Source organism: Myxocyprinus asiaticus, chromosome 6 (genome assembly GCF_019703515.2).
Source record: "Myxocyprinus asiaticus isolate MX2 ecotype Aquarium Trade chromosome 6, UBuf_Myxa_2, whole genome shotgun sequence".
NCBI lineage: Eukaryota > Metazoa > Chordata > Actinopteri > Cypriniformes > Catostomidae > Myxocyprinus > Myxocyprinus asiaticus.
In genome coordinates, this window is record NC_059349.1 from 45,628,161 (window position 1) to 45,653,347 (window position 25,187).

Consider the following 25,187-nt stretch of genomic DNA (forward strand, 5'->3'; position numbering starts at 1 on the left):
ACTTGAAGCTTAAAGTTGAGGACTTGGGACTTGACTTGGACTTGCCTGTCTTGACTTGGGACTTGACTTGAGACTTACTTGTGACTTGTGAAACAATTACTTGGTCCCACCTCTGCTGAAAACCTCTGGATGTTTCTGAAAAGTCTTCAAACAACTTAGGACGCAAAACACAAGCTTTTCTATGAACCATCAACCTGTAACGAGTAAACAAATGATGAACTGTTGTTTTTTAGTGTTGTATGTATTTATGCAACAAGGGTAGGCTGAGCTGAGAAAGATGCAATGATCTGAACTGACAATATTTTAATGGAGCACATAAAAGCATGAAAGTGATCAAGGAGGTCGGCGTGCCTGTGATCGCCACATTCGCTCGCTTTGAACTCTCAGGGAGGAGCACAATGCTCTCATTCAGAGATTGGCTGGATGACAGATGCCCCAATCCCGCCCCCCACCACCCACCCACCCACCCACCACCGTGTCTCTCTCTCTAACGTTAATGAATTCAAACAACCCGCCCCTACCCATCCAACTCTCTCTGTATTTCTTTCCCCTCCCTTCTTTCTCTTTCTCTCTCACTACAGCTAAACAGTTTCCAGCCTTAGTGGGTTCCTCTCGATTTGCTCTCATCGTCTTAATGAATTCAACTGGGAGTGCATGGGCCCTGACGCCCACCCCCTCAGAGACTGGTCCAGTGGTCTTGCATATATCTGCAGGGCTGCTCCACGATCTTCCATTGTTCCATCAGCTTCTGACACAAATAGATACTCAGAAACAGAGTGTGAGAGAAAGCTAAGCAAGTCAGGAGGTGGGGGACACTGCTGCACAGACACCCACCACCCTTAATGTGAAAGGAGCTGCGTTGTGTCAGTGTGTTTGTGCCTGTGCTAGGAAGAGCTTTTGCAGAGTGGCAAGAAAAGTGGATCATTTTACGTCTGTTGATACAAAATTAGTTTTTCTTTTGGAAGACTCACCTGTGGACAGGTGAATTGGAATCATGGGTTTGGTGTCACTGCTGATGTTAATGGTGATTGGTTGTTGTGGTGGAGCACCACCAACGAGAGAGGTTTACAGAATGTCACAGAGTGCACTTGAAGGTAGGCCAGCTATCCACACCCTTCAAACTACTTGCACTGGTTTTTCAGGTGCAAAAGTAAGTATATGTGATGACATGTTGGTGTACAAACCAATCTAAATGTTAAGTGTATCCAGTTTCTTTTCAGTAATCTTGCAAAGAAAGAATTGCAAAGGAAATACTTTTTCGAAATCAGAATAAAAACTGTTCATCGTTCTTTTGACCAAAAGATACAAAGACAAAGACAGTACTGTTTGATAGCAGAGATGCACAGGTGCCAGAGCTTCAACAATTTGTGTTAACTTATAATAATGTGACAGTATCATCATTTTTCTGAAGACAGTTGGACCAGCTTCCTTCACCAGAGGCTTCTCTGATTTTCTTTTGTATTGTAGAAAAGTCACACCAACATCTCAACATTCAGTTAACTTAATTAAAATGAATCAAAGCAACACAATTCTAGAACATTTTGTCACAACTTGATTACATTGTGTTCTATCCATTTAAATTTGAAAAATGGAAGTTTACCTAATCCATTTGAGTTGGGACTACTCGAATAATTTTTGTGGTACTGAAGGGGATTTCCATTTCTTACCATGCTTTGCATGGGACTCGACAGGGAGAGTAAATGCTCAAATTAAGTGTTATTTTATGCGTTTTTGTGCAAGATCAATTTAAAGGGGGATACTTGTTGGTGTTTAAGGTTTTGTTATGTTGCGATTTAGAAGAGTTTCTGTTATGTTGGAGATTTGGGGGTTAACATTACAATAGTGAAGAGTGGAGCTTGAGCAAGTAAACTCATGTACAGAGGAAATATTTTCACCATTAGTCCTTGTGGCGTCTATAAAATAGTTTTCTTTTTGTTATAAATGCTGCTTTTGAAATAGGCAGGAATCAGTGCTCAGCTCTTGTATGCGGTCACAGTGAGACTCTGTGTTCAGCAGTTTAGCATAGTCACCACTGAGGCCATAATTCAGGCTGTTAATTAAGGTCTCAATCAGCTTTGAAGTCTCTCTCGCTTTCTGGGATATAGAGAAGAGGGGACGGCTGAATGATGTTCGGTGTGTTTGAACTTCATGTTTGGTGTCTTCAGCAGTGCTTTGAGCATGAGTTTGCTCACTTGTTTAGAAGAAATATGGCTGAAAGAATACTGCACACTGTTTTAGAGGAATTAAAAAGAAATGTGGTTTTATCACAGCCAGTAATAGTATACTCACCGGCACAAGGGATAGTTCACCCAAAAATAAAAACTCTGTTATCATTTACTCATTCTCATGTTGTTCTAAACTGCATGACTCTTTCTTCTGTGGAACACAAAAGGAGATGCTAGGCAGAATGTAAGGGACTGAGCCTCAGATGCACCATTCACTTTCATTTAATCTTTGTTTTTTCCATACAGTGAATGTGAATGGCCACTGAGGCTGTCAGTCCCTAACATTATGCGTAACATCTCCTTTTGTGTTCCACATAAGAAAGAAAGTCCTACAGAACAAATTTCCCTGTTTTGTGAACTATTCCTTTAAGTTCCCAGTGTATTTCTTTTTTTGGTGATGAAATCCTTTTTATTTTCTGTGCAAAAATTCTCCTTCACTCTCCGTTGTAGTCTATCTCTCACTTACCAATGGCCACATTTTTTACAATTCTTGTTTTGTGCAAACTTTTAATGCTTTTCAACATTATCTGTCTGTTGCTTTATGGTTTTGTGGCATGTAGTCACTTTTACCAACATCTCTCTCTCGTTCTCAATAGCGTTGACTGATAGAGGAACAGTAGTGATGGAGGCAGCTCTGTCCCGCGCCTTGTCTGCGATAGATGCTGCCATATCGGACCGCAGCAAGGCTGAGGCAGGCTGCAGAGGATGTGTGCCCTGTCTGTTTCAGGACTGTGGACAGCGAAAAGGTGCCTGTGGTAAGCTTGAACGCACAAACACTTAAAAACCAGGACTCAAAACTCTGACTCTAAGCTATGATGATGATAATGATGATAATTCCATAGCGTCTTCAGAGACCACCCAATTGGAGCCGAGCTGTGAGGTGATCTCTCATGCTCAGCAGGAAGCTGATGAAGGTGAGAGGAGCTGGTTGCTAAGTCAGGCCTGTGGCTTCTACAAACGCCGTTGCTCACCTGCTCAGCTGAACAAAGACTCATGCATCAGAGTCATGGGAGAGAGCTGCAGCGCTCGTGTCTTGCAGTGCAGTCTGCTCAACACCATGCAAAACCTGGAGCCAGCCACACAGACCACAACTCAAGGTAAAGAGACACACACATATATACACTTAAAGGGGCCTCATTAATGAAACACAAGCATAATGGATTTGTGTAAAGCATTTTTAAAACCATTCTAATGTAAATTATCGGATGCAACAATTTATATAAGAATAGTGTTTACGAACAATTTACCCAAAAAGAAAAAGGTACAGTATTGAGCTAAAAATTCAGGATGCTCTTTGTCATTTAATAAAAGTGGATAGTGACTAGAGGCTGTCAAGTTTGAAAAAGAAGACAAATGCACTACAAAAGTAGTCCATACAACTTGGAACTGTATTACTTGAGTATACTGTATATACAGTAGTAGCTATACAGTAGCTTTGTGCAAGGAACTGACCGAAATAATTTTCATTTCTGGGTGAATTATTCCTTTAATGGATGCACACATTTCTTGCTTTACATCTATTATATGAAATCTTTCCATTTATGCAGCTGTGTGTGGGCAGCGCTTGTCCGTCATGCAAAACTTGACACAGCCTCGCTCTCGTATCATGGGAGGGTCTCCGGCCCCTCCGGGCAGCTGGCCATGGCTGGTGAACCTGCGGCTTGATGGGGCTCTCATGTGTGGGGGTGTGCTAGTGGACAGCTCTTGGGTTGTCACTGCTGCCCATTGCTTTGCTGGGTAAGAGCACAAATACAAATACACAAATGTACAGATGATAGAAGAATACAGAACAATAGCATAATGAATTAATTAAGTAATTGATGAATGAATTTGTGGAGATAAAATAAGAACAGCTGTCTCGCCTGATTAGGAGTCGCATTGAGAGTTATTGGACGGCTGTGGTGGGGGAGTTTGATCTCGCTAAAACTGACCCTGATGAACAGGTCATGAAGGTCAATCGTATCATCACTCATCCGAAGGTAAACACAATAAAAATGCAGCTTACAAATATTCCATTCATTATTTTATCTAAGCTTTGCTTAAACTTAAAAAAATAATTAAATGTATGTAAATGCAATTTATTCAACAACAACAAAAAATATTACTTAACTGTGCAAGAGTTTTGTTGTTTATCAAAGCATCCCTTCCCTATTCCCTCTTCTTTCTCATTGTAGTTTAACCCAAAAACATTTAATAACGACATTGCTCTGGTGGAGCTGAGTTCTCCTGTAATTCTGTCTGAATGGGTCACACCTGTCTGTTTGCCCTCCGACCTCGATCCCCCGGGTGGTACAACCTGTTTGGTGGCTGGCTGGGGCTCACTGTATGAGGGTAAGAGAATACCTATAACAGCTTAAGAGTTTAACACACAAAGTTTTCTCAGGGTTGTGTAAAATGTTTTGTTTGTAAATGTGTGTTTGCCTCTCTGTGCATGTGTTGGTGTGTGTAGATGGTCCCTCTGCAGATGTGGTGATGGAGGCTAAGGTGCCCCTGCTGTCTCAGACCACCTGTCGCAGTGCGCTTGGGAAGGAACTCCTCACTAACACCATGTTCTGCGCTGGGTACCTATCTGGAGGCATCGACTCATGCCAGGTTTTTCCACATCATCATACTCACCCGTATTATAAACACCACCCCTGTTTTAGGAACATCTCACCTGTATGATTAACACCACACCTGTTTAGGACCATCACACTTGCATGATTAACACCACATCTGCTTTACAAACATCTCACCAGCATTGCAAATGCCATAGCTGATTTAGAAACATCTCAAACATATAAAAACCAAACCTGCTTTATAAAACATCTCACCTGCATTATTTTTTTTTATATATTTTTTTTTAAATTAATTTTATCCCCTTTTCTCCCAATTTGGAATGCCCAATTCCCACTACTTAGCAGGTCCTCGTGGTGGCACAGTTACTCACCTCAATACGGGTGGCGGAGGAGAAGTCTCAGTTGCCTCCGCTTTTGAGACAGTCAATCCGCACATCTTACCATGTGGCTCGCTGTGCATGACACCGCGGAGACTCACAGCATGTGGAGGCTCATGCTACTCTCCGCGATCCTCGTGCCCCATTGAGAGCGAGAACCTCTAATCACAACCACAAGGAGGTTACCTCATGTGACTCTACCCTCCCTAGCAACCGGGCCAATTTGGTTGCTTAGAAGACGTGGCTGGAGTCACTCAGCATGCTCTGGATTCGAATTTGCGACTCCAGGGGTGGTAGTCTGCATCAATATTTGCTGAGCTACCCAGGCCCCTCACCTGCATTATTAACAACATACCATATTTTAAAAAAAACAAACAACTCACCTGTTTTATAAACACCATATACTGTATTAGAAACAACTCACTTGCATCATAAACACCCAACCTTCTTTCGAAAAAAACATCTAACCTGCATGATAAACACCACACCTGCTTTAGAAAACATTTCGTCTGCATGATAAACAATATGCCTGCTTTAGAAACATCTCCTCTGCATTATAAACACCATACCTGCTTTTTAAACATCTAACCTGCATCTTAAACACCACACCTACTTTAAAAACATCTAGTCTGCATCTTAAATACCACTCCTGCTTTAGAAACATCTCATATGCATTATAAACACCATACCTGCTTTAGAAAATACACATTGGCTTTAAAAACATCTCACATGCATGATAAACACAACACCTGCTTTAGAAACATCTAATTTGCATTATAAACACCATACCTGCATTAGAAAACACCATACCTGAATTGTAAATGCCATACCTGCTTTAGAAAACATCTTGCCTGCATGATATACATTATGCCTGCTTTAGAAACATTCCACCTGCATGATAAACACCACACCTTCTTTAGAAACATATCATATGCATTTAAACACCACACCAGCTTTAAAAACATCTTACCTGTATTATTAACACCATACTTGCTTTAGAAACATCTCGCCTGCATGATATACACTATGCCTGCTTTAGAAACATCTCATCTGCATCTTAAACACCACACCTGCTTTAAAAAATATCTCACCTGCATGATAAACACCACACCTTCTTTAGAAACATATCATATGCATTATAAACACCACACCTGCTTTAAAAACATCTTACCTGTATTATTAACACCATACTGGCTTTAGAAACATCTCGCCTGCATGATATACACTATGCCTGCTGTAGAAACATCTCATCTGCATCTTAAACACCACACCTGCTTTAAAAAACACCTCACCTGCATGATAAATACCACACCTGCATGATATATACTATGCCTGTTTTAGAAACATCTCACCTGCATTATAAACACCATACCTGCTTTAAAAACATCTAACTTGCATGATATATACTACGCCTGCTTTAGAAACATCTAACCTGCATTATAAACACCATACCTGCTTTAGAAACATTTAACCTCCATCTTAAATACCACATTTTCTTTAAAAAACATCTCACCTGAATCATGACCACAACCCCTCTTGAAGCACATGCATTATAAACACCAAATCTGCTTTTAAACATTTCACCTGCATCTTAAACATCTGCTAAAGAAATATCTTATTTGTATTATAAACACCACAAATGCTTTGGAAATACTACACCTGCAGCTTAAACACTACACCTAACCTTTAAAAGCATCTAACCTGTATCTGCTTTAGTTACACCTCATTTTGCGTTTTACAGGGTGATTCTGGTGGGCCGTTGATCTTCCAGGACCGTTTATCAGGGCGGTTTCAGCTATTTGGCATCACCTCTTGGGGTGATGGTTGTGGGGAGAAGGGAAAGCCTGGCGTGTATACACGGGTCACTGCTTTCTCTGACTGGGTCTTGACAGAGATACAGAGTGAGTTACTCAACATGCTACACAGATACTTTCACATTACTGAAAGAAAGAATATCTTCACTCTTCACAAGTATTTTTGCTAATTTTCAGTGAAAATACATAATGTCTGCAAAAGTTTTCCATTCCAATTTTTTTTTAATTCTTTCTCCAAATTTCAGAGTCCTTTGGGAGTCGGGAGCCCACGTGTTCTGAGCTGCTTAAGACAACTGAACTGTCTGAGGAACAACAGATGTCAGAGTTCTGCCACTTCTACACACAGTCCTGCTCTTCAGCCACTGACCCCTCTGCCTGCCAACGATTGGCTCAGGAAAAATGCCAAAGCCGATTTAATAAGTGCCGTAAGTTATCCAGACATTCTATAGAGCGCAACAGTCTGGTTCCAGAAGTAAAAATCCCATTTATTTCTCATAGATGATTTTCTTCAACGATTACTTATAAACCTTTAAAAACAGACCTACCATGAGCTCCAAGGTTGTTCATTGATGGTATATGCTTCCGGAACTCAGACGGCTGAAAATGTGGGCGGGCACTGTTGCGCTCTAGTAACAGAAATTATTTACTACATGATTGAAGGGAATGTACTTGCCATGAAGCAAGCTGATGAATTAAGAACACAGCAAGTTTGAACATACTCTTTATTAGTAGTATTTTACACATTTTAGAATAATAGTGAAGTCATCAAACTATGAGATAACACAAATGAACGTATTAGAATTATGCAGTGACCAAAGTTTTGCAAAGAAATTAATATGTACTACGCACTGTGGCAAATAAATGCCCTAATCTCCTTCCTTTATTTTGTTGCCCTTCTTACGGTCTTCCACTTTTCTTTCTGTAGAGTTACGTTCCTTTCTGCAGACACTTTTGGACTTGCTTCAGAGGGCTGATGACTACATCAGAGATAAAGTCGATCTGACCTTTTTAACTCAGACTCTTCCTCAGCTGGTGGAGAATGTCTATAGTTCTACACATATAAAACGACAATGTAGAAATGCACCCACAACAGGTACAGCCATTAAACCATTATAAATTGCAGAACACTAAAAACAACATCAGTTGTCAACATTGTTTTATAAATTATGTCATACATCAAGATCTGTATAGAGCATCTTCTAGATCATTATTCTGACAGACATATTACTCTAAAAGAGCAGGTAGGCCTGCCAGCAATATTCCAGCAAGTGGGCCCCCTGGTGGATGACTGGGAGAGCTACCTCAGAGGCATTGCTGAAGATCTGGATCAACTGAGAGAACTAAAGAACTCAGAGCAGCTGTCTCAGGAGGAACAACTCTTCACACCGGTAAACATGCCTAATTACAGATACAGTTTTATCTGTGATAGAGCAACATGTTTTATTGATTTTTATGGTATTTCAAATGAGGGACAAACCTTTTATAGAAATTGCTTCTTATTGTCTCCATCTGTGTCTTGCGGTATTTTCAGGATGATGAAAAGGACGAATCACCTACTCATCAGCTAGATGGTGCACTCCGCTCCTCCATTGCTCTCCTGCATTCCAAACTGGAATCACTGCACATACCTGTCATACCAGAGTTGGACCACCAACTGTTTCAGAGGGATTTCACCATTCCCACCACTGGAAAACCACAGGACAACAGTGCACATTCTGAGGAGCCTGTACTGTCAGCTGACATTTGGACTGCTCTGATACTTAAAGCTCTCAAAGGAAGCACTACAGGAAGTGTCACAAGAGGCCCAGTGATGACAGCATCTCTTGAGGATGCATACATGCATATAGCATCCAGATCTATGGAACCCTCCGCACAGCCTCTCAAGCTCAGGACCATGGATCCTGCAGAGTCACTTCTTGAAAAAAGCTCTGTTTCTTCTCCGATGCCCCTGCTTCCACAGTCACTCTTCAAAAGTAAGACTTTATGTGGTTTGAGTGCTCTTAAAGCAAATTAAAAAGGATCAACAGGAAATATAGCAGCAGAATGGTGGTAAAGAATGGCAGGAAACCACAAAAACATCTTTACAAATAAATGTAACAAATAAGTGCATCAATCTAAAACTGTAGTCCCACAACAAAAATGGCAATTCAGCTTCACACATCAAATAATTCACATTGTTAAAGGAAGAATTCAAGTAAGGGCTTCAACAAAAATACAGACTTTGCATTTCTGCTTTTAAAAGAATAGTTCACCCAAAAATGAAAGTTCTCTCATCATTTACTCACCCTAATGCCATCCCAGAAGTGTATGACTTTCTTTCTTCTGCAAAACACAAACGAAGATTTTTAGAAGAATTTCTCAGCTCTGTTGGTCCATACAATGCAAGTGAATGGTGACCAGAACTCAGAAGGTCCAAAAAGGCAGCATAAAAGTAATCCATAAGACTCCAGTGGTTAAATATATGTCTTCAGAAGTGATATGATAAGTGGTTGAGAAACAGATCAATATTTAGGTCCTTTTTTTACTGTCAATCTCCACTTTCGCATTGTTCATCTTTTGTTTTTGGCAATTTGCCTTCTTCGTGTATATTGCCACCTACTGAGCAGGGAGGAGAATTTATTGTAAAAAAGGACTTCTTACCCACATCTATCATATCGCTTCTGAAGATATAGATTTAACCACTGCAGTCTTTTGGATTAATTTTATGCTGCCTTAATGTGCATTTTGGAGCTTCAAAATTTTGATACCCATACAGCTGCATTGTGAGTACCTACAGAGCTGAAATATTCTTCTAAAAATCTATGTTTGCAGTCAACAGAGGAAAGAAGGTCATACACATCTGGGATGGCATGAGGGAGAATAAAGATGAGGGAGCATTTTCTTTTAAGTGTTAAGTATTGCAGAAAGATAAAACCATGAATTTACAGCCTGACAGAATCCACCTCTGATCTTGTTTCAGAGCTCCTTCAGAGGAAAAGGAGAGCCCTGTACAAGAGAAGGATAAGAAGAGCAAATGACAAAGGTATGATTTCTCATTTGATTATTATTTAGTAGACTTCTCTTTATCCCAAAATTAGCACATTCGTTCTATGCATTGACCATTGGGTTATGGGCCCTGCACACTATATATAATGACATGTTAAAAAAAAAAAAAAAATGTATAATTATTTATCATTTTATTAGTAGTATTATTTTAGAATACAATTAAGTGATGATCTGCACTCAGATAATAAACAGAGAAAATCTCAGATAATAAAAAACTGTTATTTTTTTACTACATAAATTTCAGGGGAATAGACACAGACGTTTCGGAGAAACAGGCCTTCCTCAGTGTGTGAAACAATCAACATATCCACCATCTTTTTATACAAACAACATCTCTATGGCATCATCACATGACTATGTTCTCAGTCAGGATTTGTGACAGGATAAAATCAATTAGTGCTTAAAAGATCACCAGTTGCTAACAATAACAGACTCACAATTAACATACAATTCAAGTTACCTCCCAAGCATACCTGAATACAAATTTATAAAAGCGCTAAATCACAATCAAAACTAAACACAGAGAATTACAAAACGCTCACTATTTTATATAATCACTAAAAAAGAGCAACCAGTCAAGTGTGAAAGATCCAATCATTTAAACATCAGGTATACACCATCATTAATTAACCTTAAGGCACACGGGACGCGGTCACCACGATTTCCCTTTTCATTTGCAATGGAGGCAGCAGTCGAAGCGGTGCCGCTTTCTAAGCTTGTTCACGACTGCTTGCCGTGCACACCCACAAGATAAATATATTTTAGCTTTCCGCAGCTGCCGCTTGTCACTGACCAGTCAGAGCTGAATTTATTCACAACCAATTAAACGACACTTAGCTTTAATGTATTCAAAAACAACATGGAGACGAATATACTTGCTGTTGCTGAATTTCCTCCTGACATATAACATTTCTTTGAGCATTCATAGAAGCGTCATGGAAAGCTGTGAGTGGACGAGTCGGTGTACCAGGTGAAAATAGACTGTGGAAACATGTATAGCTTATGTTTGGAAAATAGACGACTGTGCAAGGTATACAAATGGGCCATGGACCATATACTTACATTTTCTCTTACAATATTTACAGTAATCGCCTCATAGACGCAATATCTGAGCTGAAGCAGTGGGTGGCATTATTGCACTTCTACTGACGTGTTTCGTACCGCTTCTGGTGTGAAAGGAAAATGCCTGTACAAACGAAAAATGGCAAGATCGCAAGCAAAGTCTGCCATTCACTGCATCCCGTGTAAAACCGCCTTTAGTCTTCACAGTTTAAATTCCTATTGATGTCCTTTGCCAAAAAAACATATATAGGCAAAAACTCAAAATTGATCAAATGTTTAAGTGTAATTTGATCAAAGGAAAATCGATAGGTCTTGTTGTTCATTCAAATTATTCTGAGGTAGTGCTTTGAGTTTGTAGATCCAAAAAGCTTCATGTTTTAATCATTTGTTATTTAAATTACCTCCTCTGCAAGACCCTTGAACTTCCTCTTTCCCTATACATTCAAATTGTTTGATACTATGACCGATCACATTAAAGTGTTTTGCTGCTGGAGATGTTATATCTTGATGTCTAATAGTTGACTTATGTTCATAAACATGACTTGATCTCTTAGTATTATTTTATAAGAATGTGTTCTTTAAGGGTTTGTTCTTTTGTGTAGTTTGCTCAGGAGTAACTGAATCTGCTCATCTGGTCAGCACCACCAAAGAGATGTACAACTGGATCCTGGCTGTTCCTCCTAACAACCTTAACATGATCTTCCAGGAGGTGTGTGTGTGTGTTTTACAAGTTACTAGACGCCAGTTAAGAGTAACAAATGGACACTTTCCATTTTAAAAAGGACAATTCTTTATTCTCATTCATGTTTTGAAAATTGACAAGAACAGTTAAATTGTAACAATTTGTAGAATAAAAAGTCGTTTTATATTTAGGTATGTAAAGGTGTTTCTCTTCATATCGTGAACACTCAGTGTGTATTGTGTGTGTTATCTCAGGTGTTGGTTGATCTCAACTCTAAGAATGAACGTGGTTTGTACCAGTCACGGATCAAGGCCACTGTTGGCGGGCGACCTTTGACCTTTTACAGCTTGGTGGGTTTGGAAAATGAAGCATTTTACCGCAGCATGCCACGCATCATTGCGGTTGCCATTGATTCTCTCAAAACGTAAAACACACTCACAGACACTCATACACAATGCAGAAACTTGTGTTTACTGTATGTGTGTGGGTTTAAAACTGCTGAGCACGGGAAGAAACACACACACGCTTCACCTTTTCTTAAAGGGACAGGACTCTTGACATTCCTTTTGTGGGATCCTACAAGTAGCATCGCATATTTGGACATTCGCAAAGGCTTTCCAACATGGATCATTGTCATTTTGAATCTTCAACTGAAATAGCACCACCAACACTGAGCATTGTTACATCAAAAATTCTATTGTGATATCACATGCTGCTGTGGAAATGATTGGACAATCGCTTTTCTAGAGCTCTGCCTCTCAGAATGAGGTGCTTCTTTCTGAGGGGGATGAGGGGTTCCAGTTGACTGGCCTGACAGTCCACCCTGACTTAACTTATTCTGCAGGGACAGAGGTTGATCCTCCAGTACAATCTGCCAACTGTACAGATATTATTTTTGACGTTTGTTACATATTTATTTGTATTAAGGCTTTGTATTAGAAATATTTTTATATAAAAATCATGTTTCATATCATTATGACAAAAATAAAAATGAAATTGAGTCTTTAACTATATTTAAATAAATGTTGTTGTCATATTTATAAGCTTTGTATGCACATTTTTCTATCGTTCATTATGTTCTTACGTAAGAAATGCTCTGCCACACCATTCCAACCCTGCATTCCTTTTCTTTTCATCTTTTTTATTTGTTATCCCTCCTTGTCTTTGCAACTGTTACATTTTCTGTCTCTATCTTTTATACAATTAATGTGGAAGGAGATATCTCCCTTTTAACTTTGAAAACAAAAGTTTTGTTTTCCTCTAATGATTTCAAGGTATGGCTGCCAGGTCTCTGAGCAGCCACATTTGAATCCCACAACTAGAAGTCTTCCACTCACAATTAACACATCAGTTCTTCCACTGCAGAATCTCTCGGTACTGTCAGCAGGGACTGCACTGGAAAACACAGTGGGCCTTTTTGTTTGACCCAGATTTGACCTCTGAGTCAGTGTGAAGTGATTGAGGAAACGGCAGCTGGCAACCCACTTAGAGTCTTCATTTAGAACTAATGCTTTGGTTTATCCTTTGGGCTTTCAGAAGATTCTAGAGGAACATTGGGGAAATACTTGCTGCATTAGCACTTGATAGTCGACAGGCTCAGCTCCTTGTCTCTTCCATAAAGTCTTAATTTCAGATTGTATATCCTTTTTAAGTGTGATTAAGTAGCTTATTGAGAGCAATGAAGAGTAGTTAACTGCATTTTGAAATGTTCTTCTTTTTAAACAGTGTCATTAATCCATTGGATTGCAAAAATGCATTGTCCCAAAGTGTAAACCCTTTTATCCCCAAACAAATTAGCATTCATCCCAGAATTCCAGGACATATACATTTTAGACTCCCAAAAATTCATTTTGCAAATAGAATAGAATAGAATAGAAGAACAGGGAGCCCTACAAAAGTTGGCATGGACCCCACAGAGCCACCCACTGAACATCGAGTCAGTCTGGGATTACATGAAGAGACAGAAGCAATTGATACAGCCTAAATAGATAGAAGAACTGTGGCGAATTCTCCAAGAAGCTTGGAACATCCTATCTGCCAACAACAAAGGAAAACTGTGTCCAGGTGTACCTAGGAGAATTGGTGCTGTTTTGAAGGCAAAGGTGGTCACAACAAATATTGATTTAGCGTTTTTTATGTTAACTGGAGTTTGTATGACGTTAGTTGATAAATTAAAACTATTTATTGCATTATTTTTTAATATAAATTGAGTGCAATATGGCCCTACATCAGAACTGCTGTGATTCGGCTGCAGGCTGAGTGCTGAAGGTAATCACAGCAGTGCTGATGTAGGGCCATATCGCATGATTGCGAGTGTGATATTGCTTATATACAACAGTTCAATGAACAAGTAAAATAACAAAAATTAGGAAAAACTGAGTACGGTCATAAAAACGCATTTGTGCATGGAACTACTTTCTTACGTGACGGATCCGAATCTGCCATTGCTGGTTCAAACCAAATGATGCGTCCAAGCCTTCGTTAGTAATTCATAAATGTCACTTCAGAAATAGTATCATGGCTTGTAAGTTATTGGATAAACGAGGATGGGTTTGTGTGTGTGTGAGAGAGAGAGAGAGAGAGTGAGAGAGATGTTGCCACACCCAAGCAGAGATGCTGTCAGCTTTCTGAAGATCAGCTTTCTCAGTGGAAAGTAGCCATCCAAGCGGAGGTATTTCTCCCTATTTCGCGGTAGCCGGTGCGCAAGTGTCATTTACTATAAAAACCGCAATGTCGGGGGGAGCCATGTGACGCCATGCGAAGGGCAGACGTGTGAGAGACAGCTCTGCGCCCTTTGCTAATTTTTTTTATTATTTTCATGATATAATCCGGTGAAATTCGATACACCCAGTTACACATTTGCTGTTTGAGGTAAACATGGCAAAGAAGTCATAATCCTCGGGCTCTGGAGACAGTAAAAGACACTTATGGGTTCAAGAAGAAAGCCCAGACAGGCTTGTGGACGGGCGACTCGATTTGGATGGCATGGTGGGAGAAGGAATCCAGCGTTAACTGTCCAACATGTCGGTGATGTTGATGAAGGTACTTGTGGACTTGGAGGATCTCGCTGTTATACGTCGATCGATTACGGCGATGGAGAAAAAATTCTCTGAGTTAGTCACAAAAGTGAGAGATGTTGAAAGACGAATTGATTACTTGGAGTCATCAAAGAGGGAATTAGCCGCTAATCCGCCAGCGACCAAAGTTGATTTGGAACGTTTTCTTGAAAAGCTTGAAGATCTTGAGAATAGAAGCCGCAGGAATAACATTAGAATTGTTGGAATTCCTGAACATGAGGAGGGCAGAGATATGGTGAAATTCCTAGATGAGCTTTTCCCAAGTCTGCTCGACATAACAGGCCACAAGCTGGAAATCGAGCGAGCTCACAGAGTCCCAGCTCACAGATCTGCTGAGGGAGAAATGCCTCGATCGATTCTGGCCAAATTTTTAAGATCATCCGATAAAGATCTCGTGTTGCGCCAGGCGAGGAGCAAAGGAAAGCTTTCTTGGAAGAATTACAATATTTTCTTGTTCCCGGACTTTGCGAGAGAAACGCGATCAGTTTAAGGAATGCAAGAAACACTTACATCAGTGGAAGATCACTTTTGCTCTGATGTTTCCGGCCAGACTTAGAATAAACACCAAGGACGGCAGCAAAGTATTTACATGTCCCTATCAGGCAATGTCTTTTATTGAAACAATGGGTGAGTAACCATTGGGTGTTTTACTTGTGAGTGGATTGATTCACTGTACATACTCTGGCTTTCGGAGGAAGCTGGGCACCATTTTTGTTTCTTTTTGCGTTGGCTCTGCCGAGCGGCTGGAGTTTGTTTTGTTTTGTGGATTAACACTTTTCCTTAAAGAAACTTTTGCATTGACGGAAGATCACTTTTACAATGAAGTTCCCGGGCAGATTGAGAATAGACACTATGGATGACCGCAAAATATCTACATGCCCACACAAAAGATGTCTTTTATAAATCTGGCGGACTGTGTAAATCATGGGATATACTTTTATGCGGCCTCCGAGTGAATTGACTCTTGACCATCCGAGGAACCGGGGTGTGTGTTTCGTTTCCTTTTGTGCTGGTTCCACCTAGCAGTTGGAGCTTGTTTTGTTAAATAACACTACTTCGGGACAGTTATGGATGAATCTGTCAGTTCCTTGTGCTTATGCCTCCTGTTGGCTGGAGTATGATTTGTGGAGTATTTTCATGGGACATTGGAATGATTATGTCATCGTTTGTCTGTCCGAGGAAAATGAACAGTTTTATATCGGCTGGAATTTGTTTTGTGAAGGAACAACCTTCGAGACAGTTCTGTAGATGAGTTTACACGTTCTTTGTGTTTATTCTGCCTATTGGCTGGGGGTTGTTTTACAAAATATTTGATGTTATGTAATTTTGCCTTACAAATTTGTGTTCAGGCACAAATTTAGCAATCCGATGGCAAAGTTGTCACGGGGGCTCTCGTAGGCATACATGGACTCTTTGAGTTTAAAGGGATTGACGCCGGTTGGCGCTTTCGTGCATGGGGTTAATGCGCACGTTTTTCTTTTTTCTGTTTGTTTTGTTCGGGAGGAAGTTCGGGGTTGTATTGTTGCATTAATGGTGAAATGTGGTCTTCATAATTTTGTTTTTGGCACACAATTTATTTTTTCTATTATATCAAAATGTCAAATGTTAATATGAGTGTACTATCTCTCTCCACATGGAATGTGAATGGGTTGGGGCACCCCATAAAAAGAAGGAAGGTTATTTATTTTCTTAAGCATAATAAATATGATATAGTGTTTCTTCAAGAAACATATCTTTCTCCGCAGGAAGCTGAAAAATTTGGGAAGATATGGGGTGGACAATGTTTCTTTAGTGCTGGCTCAAGTAAGAGCAGGGGAGTCATTACACTGATAAGTAAACATATACAATTCAAATGTCTCAAACAGTTTAATGATAAATTAGGAAGAGTCATTTATTGTTTTAGCAGAAATTCAGTGGCAAAGTCTGATTTTGGCTAATATTTACGCACCTAACACTGATGATCAGGGCTTTTTAATAGATCTTGAAGTGATGTTGCAAGCCGCTGACACCCCTCATGATATAATTTTGGGAGGAGACTTTAATCTTTTGATGGACTCAGTCCTTGATCATAGTGAAGCAAAAGTGTGTAAGCCCCCTAGATCAACACTGACGCTTCACAGGATGTGTAAAAATCTTGGTCTTACAGATATTTGGAGAATTTTGAACCTATCTGTTAGAGACTATACATTTTTTTCATCAGTCCATAAGATTTATTCTAGAATAGATTTTTTTTTAATATCCAAATCCCTAATTTCATCTGTTGTTGATTGCTCAATTGGAAACATTTTAGTCTCGGATCACGCCCTGGTGAGTTTAGAGGTGTTGCCACCTATAGAGAAAAAGAAATCGTATAGTTGCCGCCTTAATGTATCCCTTTTGCAAAATCCTGATTTCCAACAAATGTTAAAGACTGAAATTAGTGTTTATATGGAGACCAACTGGTCCTCAGTATCCTCTGTGGGCATGGCTTGGGAGGCAGTTAAGGCAGTTCTTAGGGGTCGGATCATACAGTATGCCTCATTCATCAAAAAATCCAAAGCACGAGAAGTCGTGGAGTTGGAAGGAAATATTAAAAGTGCTGAGGCAGAGCTGAAGCGCCTTATGTCATCTGATGGCCTCAGAGAATTGACCCGATTGAAATATAGATATAATACTATTTTGTCGCAGAAAGTGGAGTTTTGGTTATTCAGGGAAATACAGTCATTCTTTGAGTCGGGGGACAAAGCAGGGAAGCTTTTGGCTAGATATATAAAGCAGAGAGTGTCTCTTTCTATCATTCCCTCAGTGAAATCTGCTGGTGGTGAAATTTTTACCTCAGCCATTGATATTAAGAATGCTTTTAAAGAATTCTATCTTGATCTCTATAGTTCCATGTCTTCGTCTACTGATGAAGATATTAGAAACTTTGTGGAACCATTAGATCTTCCTAAACTGAAGACTGAGCAAAAAAAACTCTCTTGATTCTGAGATAACCTTGGAGGAGCTTGAAGAGTTAATTAAGTCCCTACCTACTGGCAAGGGTCAGGGGCCAGATGGTTTTGCCGCAGAATTTTTTAGATGCTATGCTACAGAACTGGCTCCACTTTTGTTAGAAGTTTATACTGAATCATTAAAAAATGGAAAGCTTCCTCCAACCATGACACAAGCCCAGATCAGTCTGATTCTTAAAAAGGACAAAGATCCAAGCGAGTGTAAAAGTTACCGTCCAATTTCCCTGATCCAACTAGATGTAAAAATGTTGTCACAATTTTTGGCTTACCGATTAATTAAGGTTATGACGTTTCTTATACATATAGATCAGGTGGGGTATATTCTGGGCCGCAGCTCTTCTGATAACATCAGGCATCTCATCAATATCATGTGGTTAGTAGCGAATGATCAGTCTCCAGTCGCTGCCATCTCACTTGACACCAAAAAGGCATTTGATATGGTAGAATGGGATTATCTTTTTAAGATTTTGGAAATGTATGGGTTCAGGAATACAGGTGCATCTCAATAAATTAGAATGTCGTGGAAAAGTTCATTTATTTCAGTAATTCAACTCAAATTGTGAAACTCGTGTATTAAATAAATTCAATGCACACAGACTGAAGTAGTTTAAGTCTTTTGTTCTTTTAATTGTGATGATTTTGGCTCACATTTAACAAAAACCCACCAATTCACTATCTCAAAAAATTAGAATATGGTGACATGCCAATCAGCTAATCAACTCAAAACACCTGCAAAGGTTTCCTGAGCCTTCAAAATGGTCTCTCAGTTTGGTTCACTAGGCTACACAATCATGGGGAAGACTGCTGATCTGACAGTTGTCCAGAAGACAATCATTGACACCCTTCACAAGGAGGGTAAGCCACAAACATTCATTGCCAAATAAGCTGGCTGTTCACAGAGTGCTGTATCCAAGCATGTTAACAGAAAGTTGAGTGGAAGGAAAAAGTGTTGAAGAAAAAGATGCACAACCAACCGAGAGAACCGCAGCCTTATGATTGTCAAGCAAAATCGATTCAAGAATTTGGGTGAACTTCACAAGGAATGGACTGAGGCTGGGGTCAAGGCATCAAGAGCCACCACACACAGACGTGTCAAGGAATTTGGCTACAGTTGTCGTATTCCTCTTGTTAAGCCACTCCTGAACCACAGACAATGTCAGAGGTGTCTTACCTGGGCTAAGGAGAAGAAGAACTGGACTGTTGCCCAGTGTTCCAAAGTCCTCTTTTCAGATGAGAGCAAGTTTTGTATTTCATTTGGAAACCAAGGTCCTAGAGTCTGGAGGAAGAGTGGAGAAGCTCATAGCCCAAGTTGCTTGAAGTCCAGTGTTAAGTTTCCACAGTCTGTGATGATTTGGGGTGCAATGTCATCTGCTGGTGTTGGTCCATTGTGTTCTTTGAAAACCAAAGTCACTGCACTCGTTTACCAAGAAATTTTGGAGCACTTCATGCTTCCTTCTGCTGACCAGCTTTTTAAAGATGCTGATTTCATTTTCCAGCAGGATTTGGCACCTGCCCACACTGCCAAAAGCACCAAAAGTTGGTTAAATGACCATGGTGTTGGTGTGCTTGACTGGCCAGCAAACTCACCAGACCTGAACCCCATAGAGAATCTATGGGGTATTGTCAAGAGGACAATGAGAAACAAGAGACCAAAAAATGCAGATGAGCTGAAGGCCACTGTCAAAGAAACCTGGGCTTCCATACCACCTCAGCAGTGCCACAAACTGATCACCTCCATGCCACGCCGAATTGAGGCAGTAATTAAAGCAAAAGGAGCCCCTACCAAGTATTGAGTACATATACAGTAAATGAACATACTTTCCAGAAGGCCAACAATTCACTAAAAATGTTTTTTTTTATTGGTCTTATGATGTATTCTAATTTTTTGAGATAGTGAATTGGTGGGTTTTTGTTAAATGTGAGCCAAAATCATCACAATTAAAAGAACCAAAGACTTAAACTACTTCAGTCTGTGTGCATTGAATTTATTTAATACACGAGTTTCACAATTTGAGTTGCATTACTGAAATAAATGAACTTTTCCACGACATTCTAATTTATTGAGATGCACCTGTACATTTATTGGTTGGATTAATTTACTTTATAGACACCCTGTAGCAGCGGTACAAACAAATGAATTAATTTCAGATTATTTTACTCTGGATAGGGGCACTCGGCAGGGTTGCCCTCTTTCCCCATTATTGTTCTGTCTTGCCCTGGAACCATTAGCAGCCATGATAAGAAAGGAGGATGATTTTCCAGGGGTGGTTGCAGGAGGTGTGGCGCATAAGCTCCGGCTTTACATCTCTCTCCCGGATGAGCGAAATACTTTTTATGCTCGTTTTGAGGTCAGTTCACTCTCTGTCTCTGTAGCGGATGTAACCCGATCCTTCTGATGGGTGAATATCCACAAAGCCGCGGGTCCAGATGGCATTCCGGGCCACGTCATCAGAGCATGTGCGAACCAGCTGGCTGGTGTTTTCACGGACATTTTCAACCTTTCTCTCTCTTTGTCTGTAGTCCCCACATGCTTTAAAACATCCACCATTGTGCCTGTTCCAAAGCAATCAAAAATCACTTGCTTAAATGACTGGCATCCTGTTGCTCTGACCCCCATCATCAGCAAATGCTTTGAGAGACTAATCAGAGATTACATCTGCTCTGTGCTGCCTCTCTCTCTAGACTCATTGCAGTTTGCTTACCACAACAACCGCTCCACTGATGATGCCATTGCATCTATAATACACACTGCTCTCTCCCACCTGGAAAAAAAGAACACTTATGTGAGAATGTTGTTTGTAGACTACAGCTCAGCATTCAACACCATAGTGCCCTCCAAGCTAGATGAGAAACTCCGGGCTCTGGGCTTAAACAGCTCGCTGTGCAGCTGGATCCTGGACTTCCTGTCAAGCAGATGCCAGGTGGTTAGAATAGGCAGCAACATCTCCTCATCACTGACCCCCAACAATGGAGCCCCACAGGGCTGTGTTTTCAGCCCACTCTTGTATTCCTTGTACACACATGACTGTGTGGCAACACATAGCTCCAATGCCATCATTAAGTTTGCTGATGACACGACGGTGGTAGGTCTGATCACTGACAATGATGAAACAGCCTACAGAGAGGAGGTGCACACTCTGACACACTGGTGTCAGGAGCACAACCTCTCCCTCAACATCAGTAAGACAAAGGAGCTTGTGGTGGACTTCAGAAGAAAAGACAGAGAACACAGTCCCATCACCATCAATGGAGCACCAGTGGAGAATGTCAGCAGCTTCAAGTTCCTGGGTGTCCACCTCACTGAGGAACTCACATGGTCCATCCACACTGAAGTCGTTGTGAAGAAGGCTCATCAGCGCCTCTTCTTCCTGAGACGGCTGAGAAAGTTTGGAATGAACCGCCACATTCTCACACGGTTCTACACCTGCACTGTAGAGAGCATCCTGACTGGCTGCATCTCCACCTGGTATGGTAATAGCACAGCCCACAACCGCAAAGCACTGCAAAGGGTGGTGCGAACTGCCAGACACCTCATCGGAGGTGAGCTTCCCTCCCTCCAGGACATATATACCAGGCGGTGCGTGAAAAAATGTCGGAGGATCATCAGAGACTCCAGCCACCCGAGCCACGGGCTGTTCTCACTGCTACCATCAGGCAGGCGGTATCGCAGCATCAGGACCCGCATCAGCCGACTCCATGATAGCTTCTTCCCCCAAGCAATCAGACATTTGAACTCTTGATCTCCCACGATCAAATACATCAGCACTGCACTTTATTAATCTTATTATCTCACACCAGACGGTCATAAATTATATTATTATTATATTATATTCTCTCTTAACAACTTACTATCAACCGACAGCCTGAATGTCAATACAGTACAATACAACCTACTGTACATTCTATATATACTATATATACTTTTTTTATTGAATAATGTGTATCTATATTGTGTGTATTGTATATTGTACAGTGTATGTTATTATTTGTATATTGTTGTGTGTAATTATGTGTATATTAGACTTTAAATTGTGTTGTGTTAATTTGATGTTATTGTAAATTGGTATATATCTCATCACTGTCACGACTACTATGTTGATCGGAACTGCACCCAAGAATTTTACACACCATTGCACTTGTGTATATGGCTGTGTGACAATAAAAGTGATTTGATTTTTGATTTGAGATGATATTTGATTATTTGTCTCTGAACCTACTAGATCTATGCCTTGCCTCCACAGAATTATTAATTCCTTTTCCAAGTTCTCAGGATACAAATTCAATTGGTCTAAATCCGAAGTGTTGGCTCTGACAGCATACTGTCCAGTAACGGCCTTCCAGTGGCCCAAACAGGGCATTAAGTATTTGGGGATTTTATTCCCAGCAAATTTGTCTGATTTAGTTAGTGTTAATTTTGACCCTTTAATAAACAGGTTTTCGAGCGATGTGGGTAGGTGGGCTTCATTACATTTATCGATGATTGGAAAGGTTAATGTTATTAAAATGAATTGTATTCCAAAATGTATCTACCTGCTACAATCTCTCCCTGTAGATGTCCCCCTCTCTTATTTCAAGCAATTTTATAGCATAGCGAAGTCCTTCATTTGGAACGGTAAATGTCCCAGATTGCATTTTAATAAGTTACATAGGCCGATAGACAAAGGTGGGCTAGGCCTACCCAAGATTTTGTTATATTACTATGCGTTCAGTCTCAGACATTTGTCTCATTGGTCACTTCCACCTGAGAGAGCCCCTCCCTGGTTTGTTATTGAACAGGCAGTTCTTGCCCTTATTTCGGCATTACAAAGCATATCTATCAAACTAATCGGAAAAGTTAAGTTACACCCCGTTATTTTGCATTTACACTCGGTATGGACTAAAGTGTCCAGATTGTTTAAATTGGACACTTATTTAAATGTTGCCTCGAGCATATGGCAGAACCCAAGATTGTGTATTGGCAAGTCCCCTTTCTGCTGGCCAGAGTGGATTGTGAGTGGGGTTGCTACACTTGGTGACCTATACGAAAGTGGAGTGCTGAGATCATTTAAAAACATGATCCAACATTTTGGGATCCCCAGACCTCAGTTTTATAGGTATTTACAACTGCGCCACCTGCTTTGTACTATTTTTGGGAGTAGCACACTCCCCCATAAGGAGGCAGATGATTTGGGAGAGGTGATTGCGGCTTTTGGAAAAGGTCATGAGGCATCAGTGTACTACTCCCTGTTAATTCGGATTCTGGGGGATGGAGCCTTAACTTCTCTCAAGAGAGTATGGGAGAAAGATTTCAACTTGGCATTGGAGGAAGGAGTGTGGGCTAAGATTCTTAAAAACATTAAGTCTGCATCTAGAGATACAAGGGTGCGTCTTATACAATTCAAAATTCTGCATAGATTTTATTGGACCCCCTCTAGACTGTATAGGCTTGGTCTTAAAGACACACCCACCTGCTAGAGATGCCAATCGGAGGATGGAGACATGGCCCATGTTTTTTGGTGGTGTGTCGAGATCCAGAAATTCTGGTTGAAGGTTCAGAATATTGTATGCGACGTGATGGGCCCTCGTGTTCGTTTTGCCCCAGACTTTGTGTTTTGGGCGATGGGGCGGTCATCGATGTGGGGGATGGCTATATAGAGAACTGGGTTTTGACCTGTGTGATGATCGCCAGGCAGGTTATTTTGAGGGGTTGGAGGTCAGCTGGTGCGCCCCCATATCTGGAGTGGTGCACGGAGGTGGGGAGGGTGGCAGCTTATGAGGAGGTGTTATCGGGAAGACGGGGTGGCTTGGATATGTTTATACAGAAATGGGACAAGTATCTGGAGTTTTTGGAGGGCACTCGGGTGGGGTGTGGAGAGAGTAGTGTAATATAGTTAGTATGATTATTATGTGTATGTATGTATGTATGTATGTATGTTTGGGTGTGTGTGTATATATATATATATATATATATATATATATATATATATATATATATATCAGTTGTGCTCAAAAGTTTGCATACCCTGGCAGAAATTGTGAAATTTTGGCATTGATTTTGAAAATATGACTGATCATGAAAAAAAAAACTGTCTTTTATTTAAGGATAGTGATCATATGAAGCCATTTATTATCACATAGTTGTTTGGCTCCTTTTTAAATCATAATGGTAACAGAAATCACCCAAATGGCCTTGATCAAAAGTTGACATACCCTTGAATGTTTGGCCTTGTTACAGACACACAAGGTGACACACAGGTTTAAATGGCAATTAAAGATTAATTTCCCACACCTGTGGCTTTTTAAATTGCAATTAGTGTCTGTGTATAAATATTCAATGAGTTTGTTAGCTCTCATGTGGATGCACTGAGCAGGCTAGATACTGAGCCAGGGAGTGCAGAAAAGAACCGTCAAAAGATCTGCGTAACAAGGTAATGGAACTTTATAAAGATGGAAAAGGATATAAAAAGATATCCAAAGCCTTGAAAATGCCAGTCAGTACTGTTCAATCACTTATTAAGAAGTATAAAATTTGGGGATCTCTTGATACCAAGCCAAGGTCAGGTAGACCAAGAAAGATTTCAGCCACAACTGCCAGAAGAATTGTTCAGGATACAAAGAAAAACCCACAGGTAACCTCAGGAGAAATACAGGCTGCTCTGGAAAAAGATGGTGTGGTTCTTTCAAGGAGCACAATACGACGATACTTGAACAAAAATTAGCTGTATGGTCGAGTTGCCAGAAAGAAGCCAATGCCACAAAAAAGCCCAGTTACAATATTCCCGACAACACCTTGACATGCCTCACAGCTTCTGGCACACTGTAATTTGGAGTGATGAGACCAAAATAGAGCTTTATGGTCACAACCATAAGTGCTATGTTTGGAGATGGGTCAACAAGTATTGTGCTCCTTGAAACAACCACACCGTCTTTTTCCAGAGCAGCCTGTATTTCTCCTGAGGTTACCTGTTCTTCTGAGGTTACCTGTATGTAAACTTTTGATCAGGGCCATTTGGGTGATTTCTGTTACCATTATGATTTAAAAAGGAGCCAAACAACTATGTGATAATAAATAGCTTCATATGATCACTATCCTTACATTTTTTTGCATGATCAGTCATATTTTCAAAATCAATGCCAAAATTTCACAATTTCTGCCAGGGTATGCAAGCTTTTGAGCACAACTGTATATGTATATATTTGTTTATATATATATATATATATATATATATATATATATATATATATATATATATATATATGTGTGTGTGTGTGTGTGTGTGTCTGTTTGATTTTTATTTCTATATATTTACTTATGTTTGACCACAGGGTTGTTTTTTTTGGGGGGGGTGGGGGGTTTAAATGTTGATTTTATATATAT

At 40.2% G+C, this 25,187-nt stretch overlaps 1 protein-coding gene across 1 annotated transcript; it reads left to right on the forward strand.

The window, feature by feature from the left end:
* Positions 1 to 778: 778 nt before the first annotated feature.
* On the forward strand, positions 779 to 12,802 carry LOC127441913 (serine protease 56-like). The gene is made up of 15 exons (XM_051699478.1): positions 779 to 1,094; positions 2,822 to 2,980; positions 3,068 to 3,322; positions 3,773 to 3,962; positions 4,096 to 4,204; positions 4,400 to 4,556; positions 4,675 to 4,817; positions 6,902 to 7,061; positions 7,220 to 7,399; positions 7,900 to 8,067; positions 8,211 to 8,362; positions 8,506 to 8,947; positions 9,934 to 9,996; positions 11,684 to 11,790; positions 12,018 to 12,802. Exons 1-15 carry the CDS (start codon positions 995 to 997, stop codon positions 12,189 to 12,191), a joined length of 2,559 nt encoding a protein of 852 aa, XP_051555438.1. The 5' UTR covers positions 779 to 994; the 3' UTR covers positions 12,192 to 12,802.
* Positions 12,803 to 25,187: the final 12,385 nt, after the last annotated feature.

Excerpts from the sequence above, each read along its gene's own strand:
- LOC127441913 (XM_051699478.1), top strand. The coding sequence starts at position 995 with ATGGGTTTGGTGTCACTGCTGATGTTAATGGTGATTGGTTGTTGTGGT. Across the intron at positions 7,400-7,899 it reads AAGCCGATTTAATAAGTGCC|AGTTACGTTCCTTTCTGCAG; the intron begins GTAAGTTATCCA and ends TTCTTTCTGTAG. Across the intron at positions 9,997-11,683 it reads AAGAAGAGCAAATGACAAAG|TTTGCTCAGGAGTAACTGAA; the intron begins GTATGATTTCTC and ends TCTTTTGTGTAG.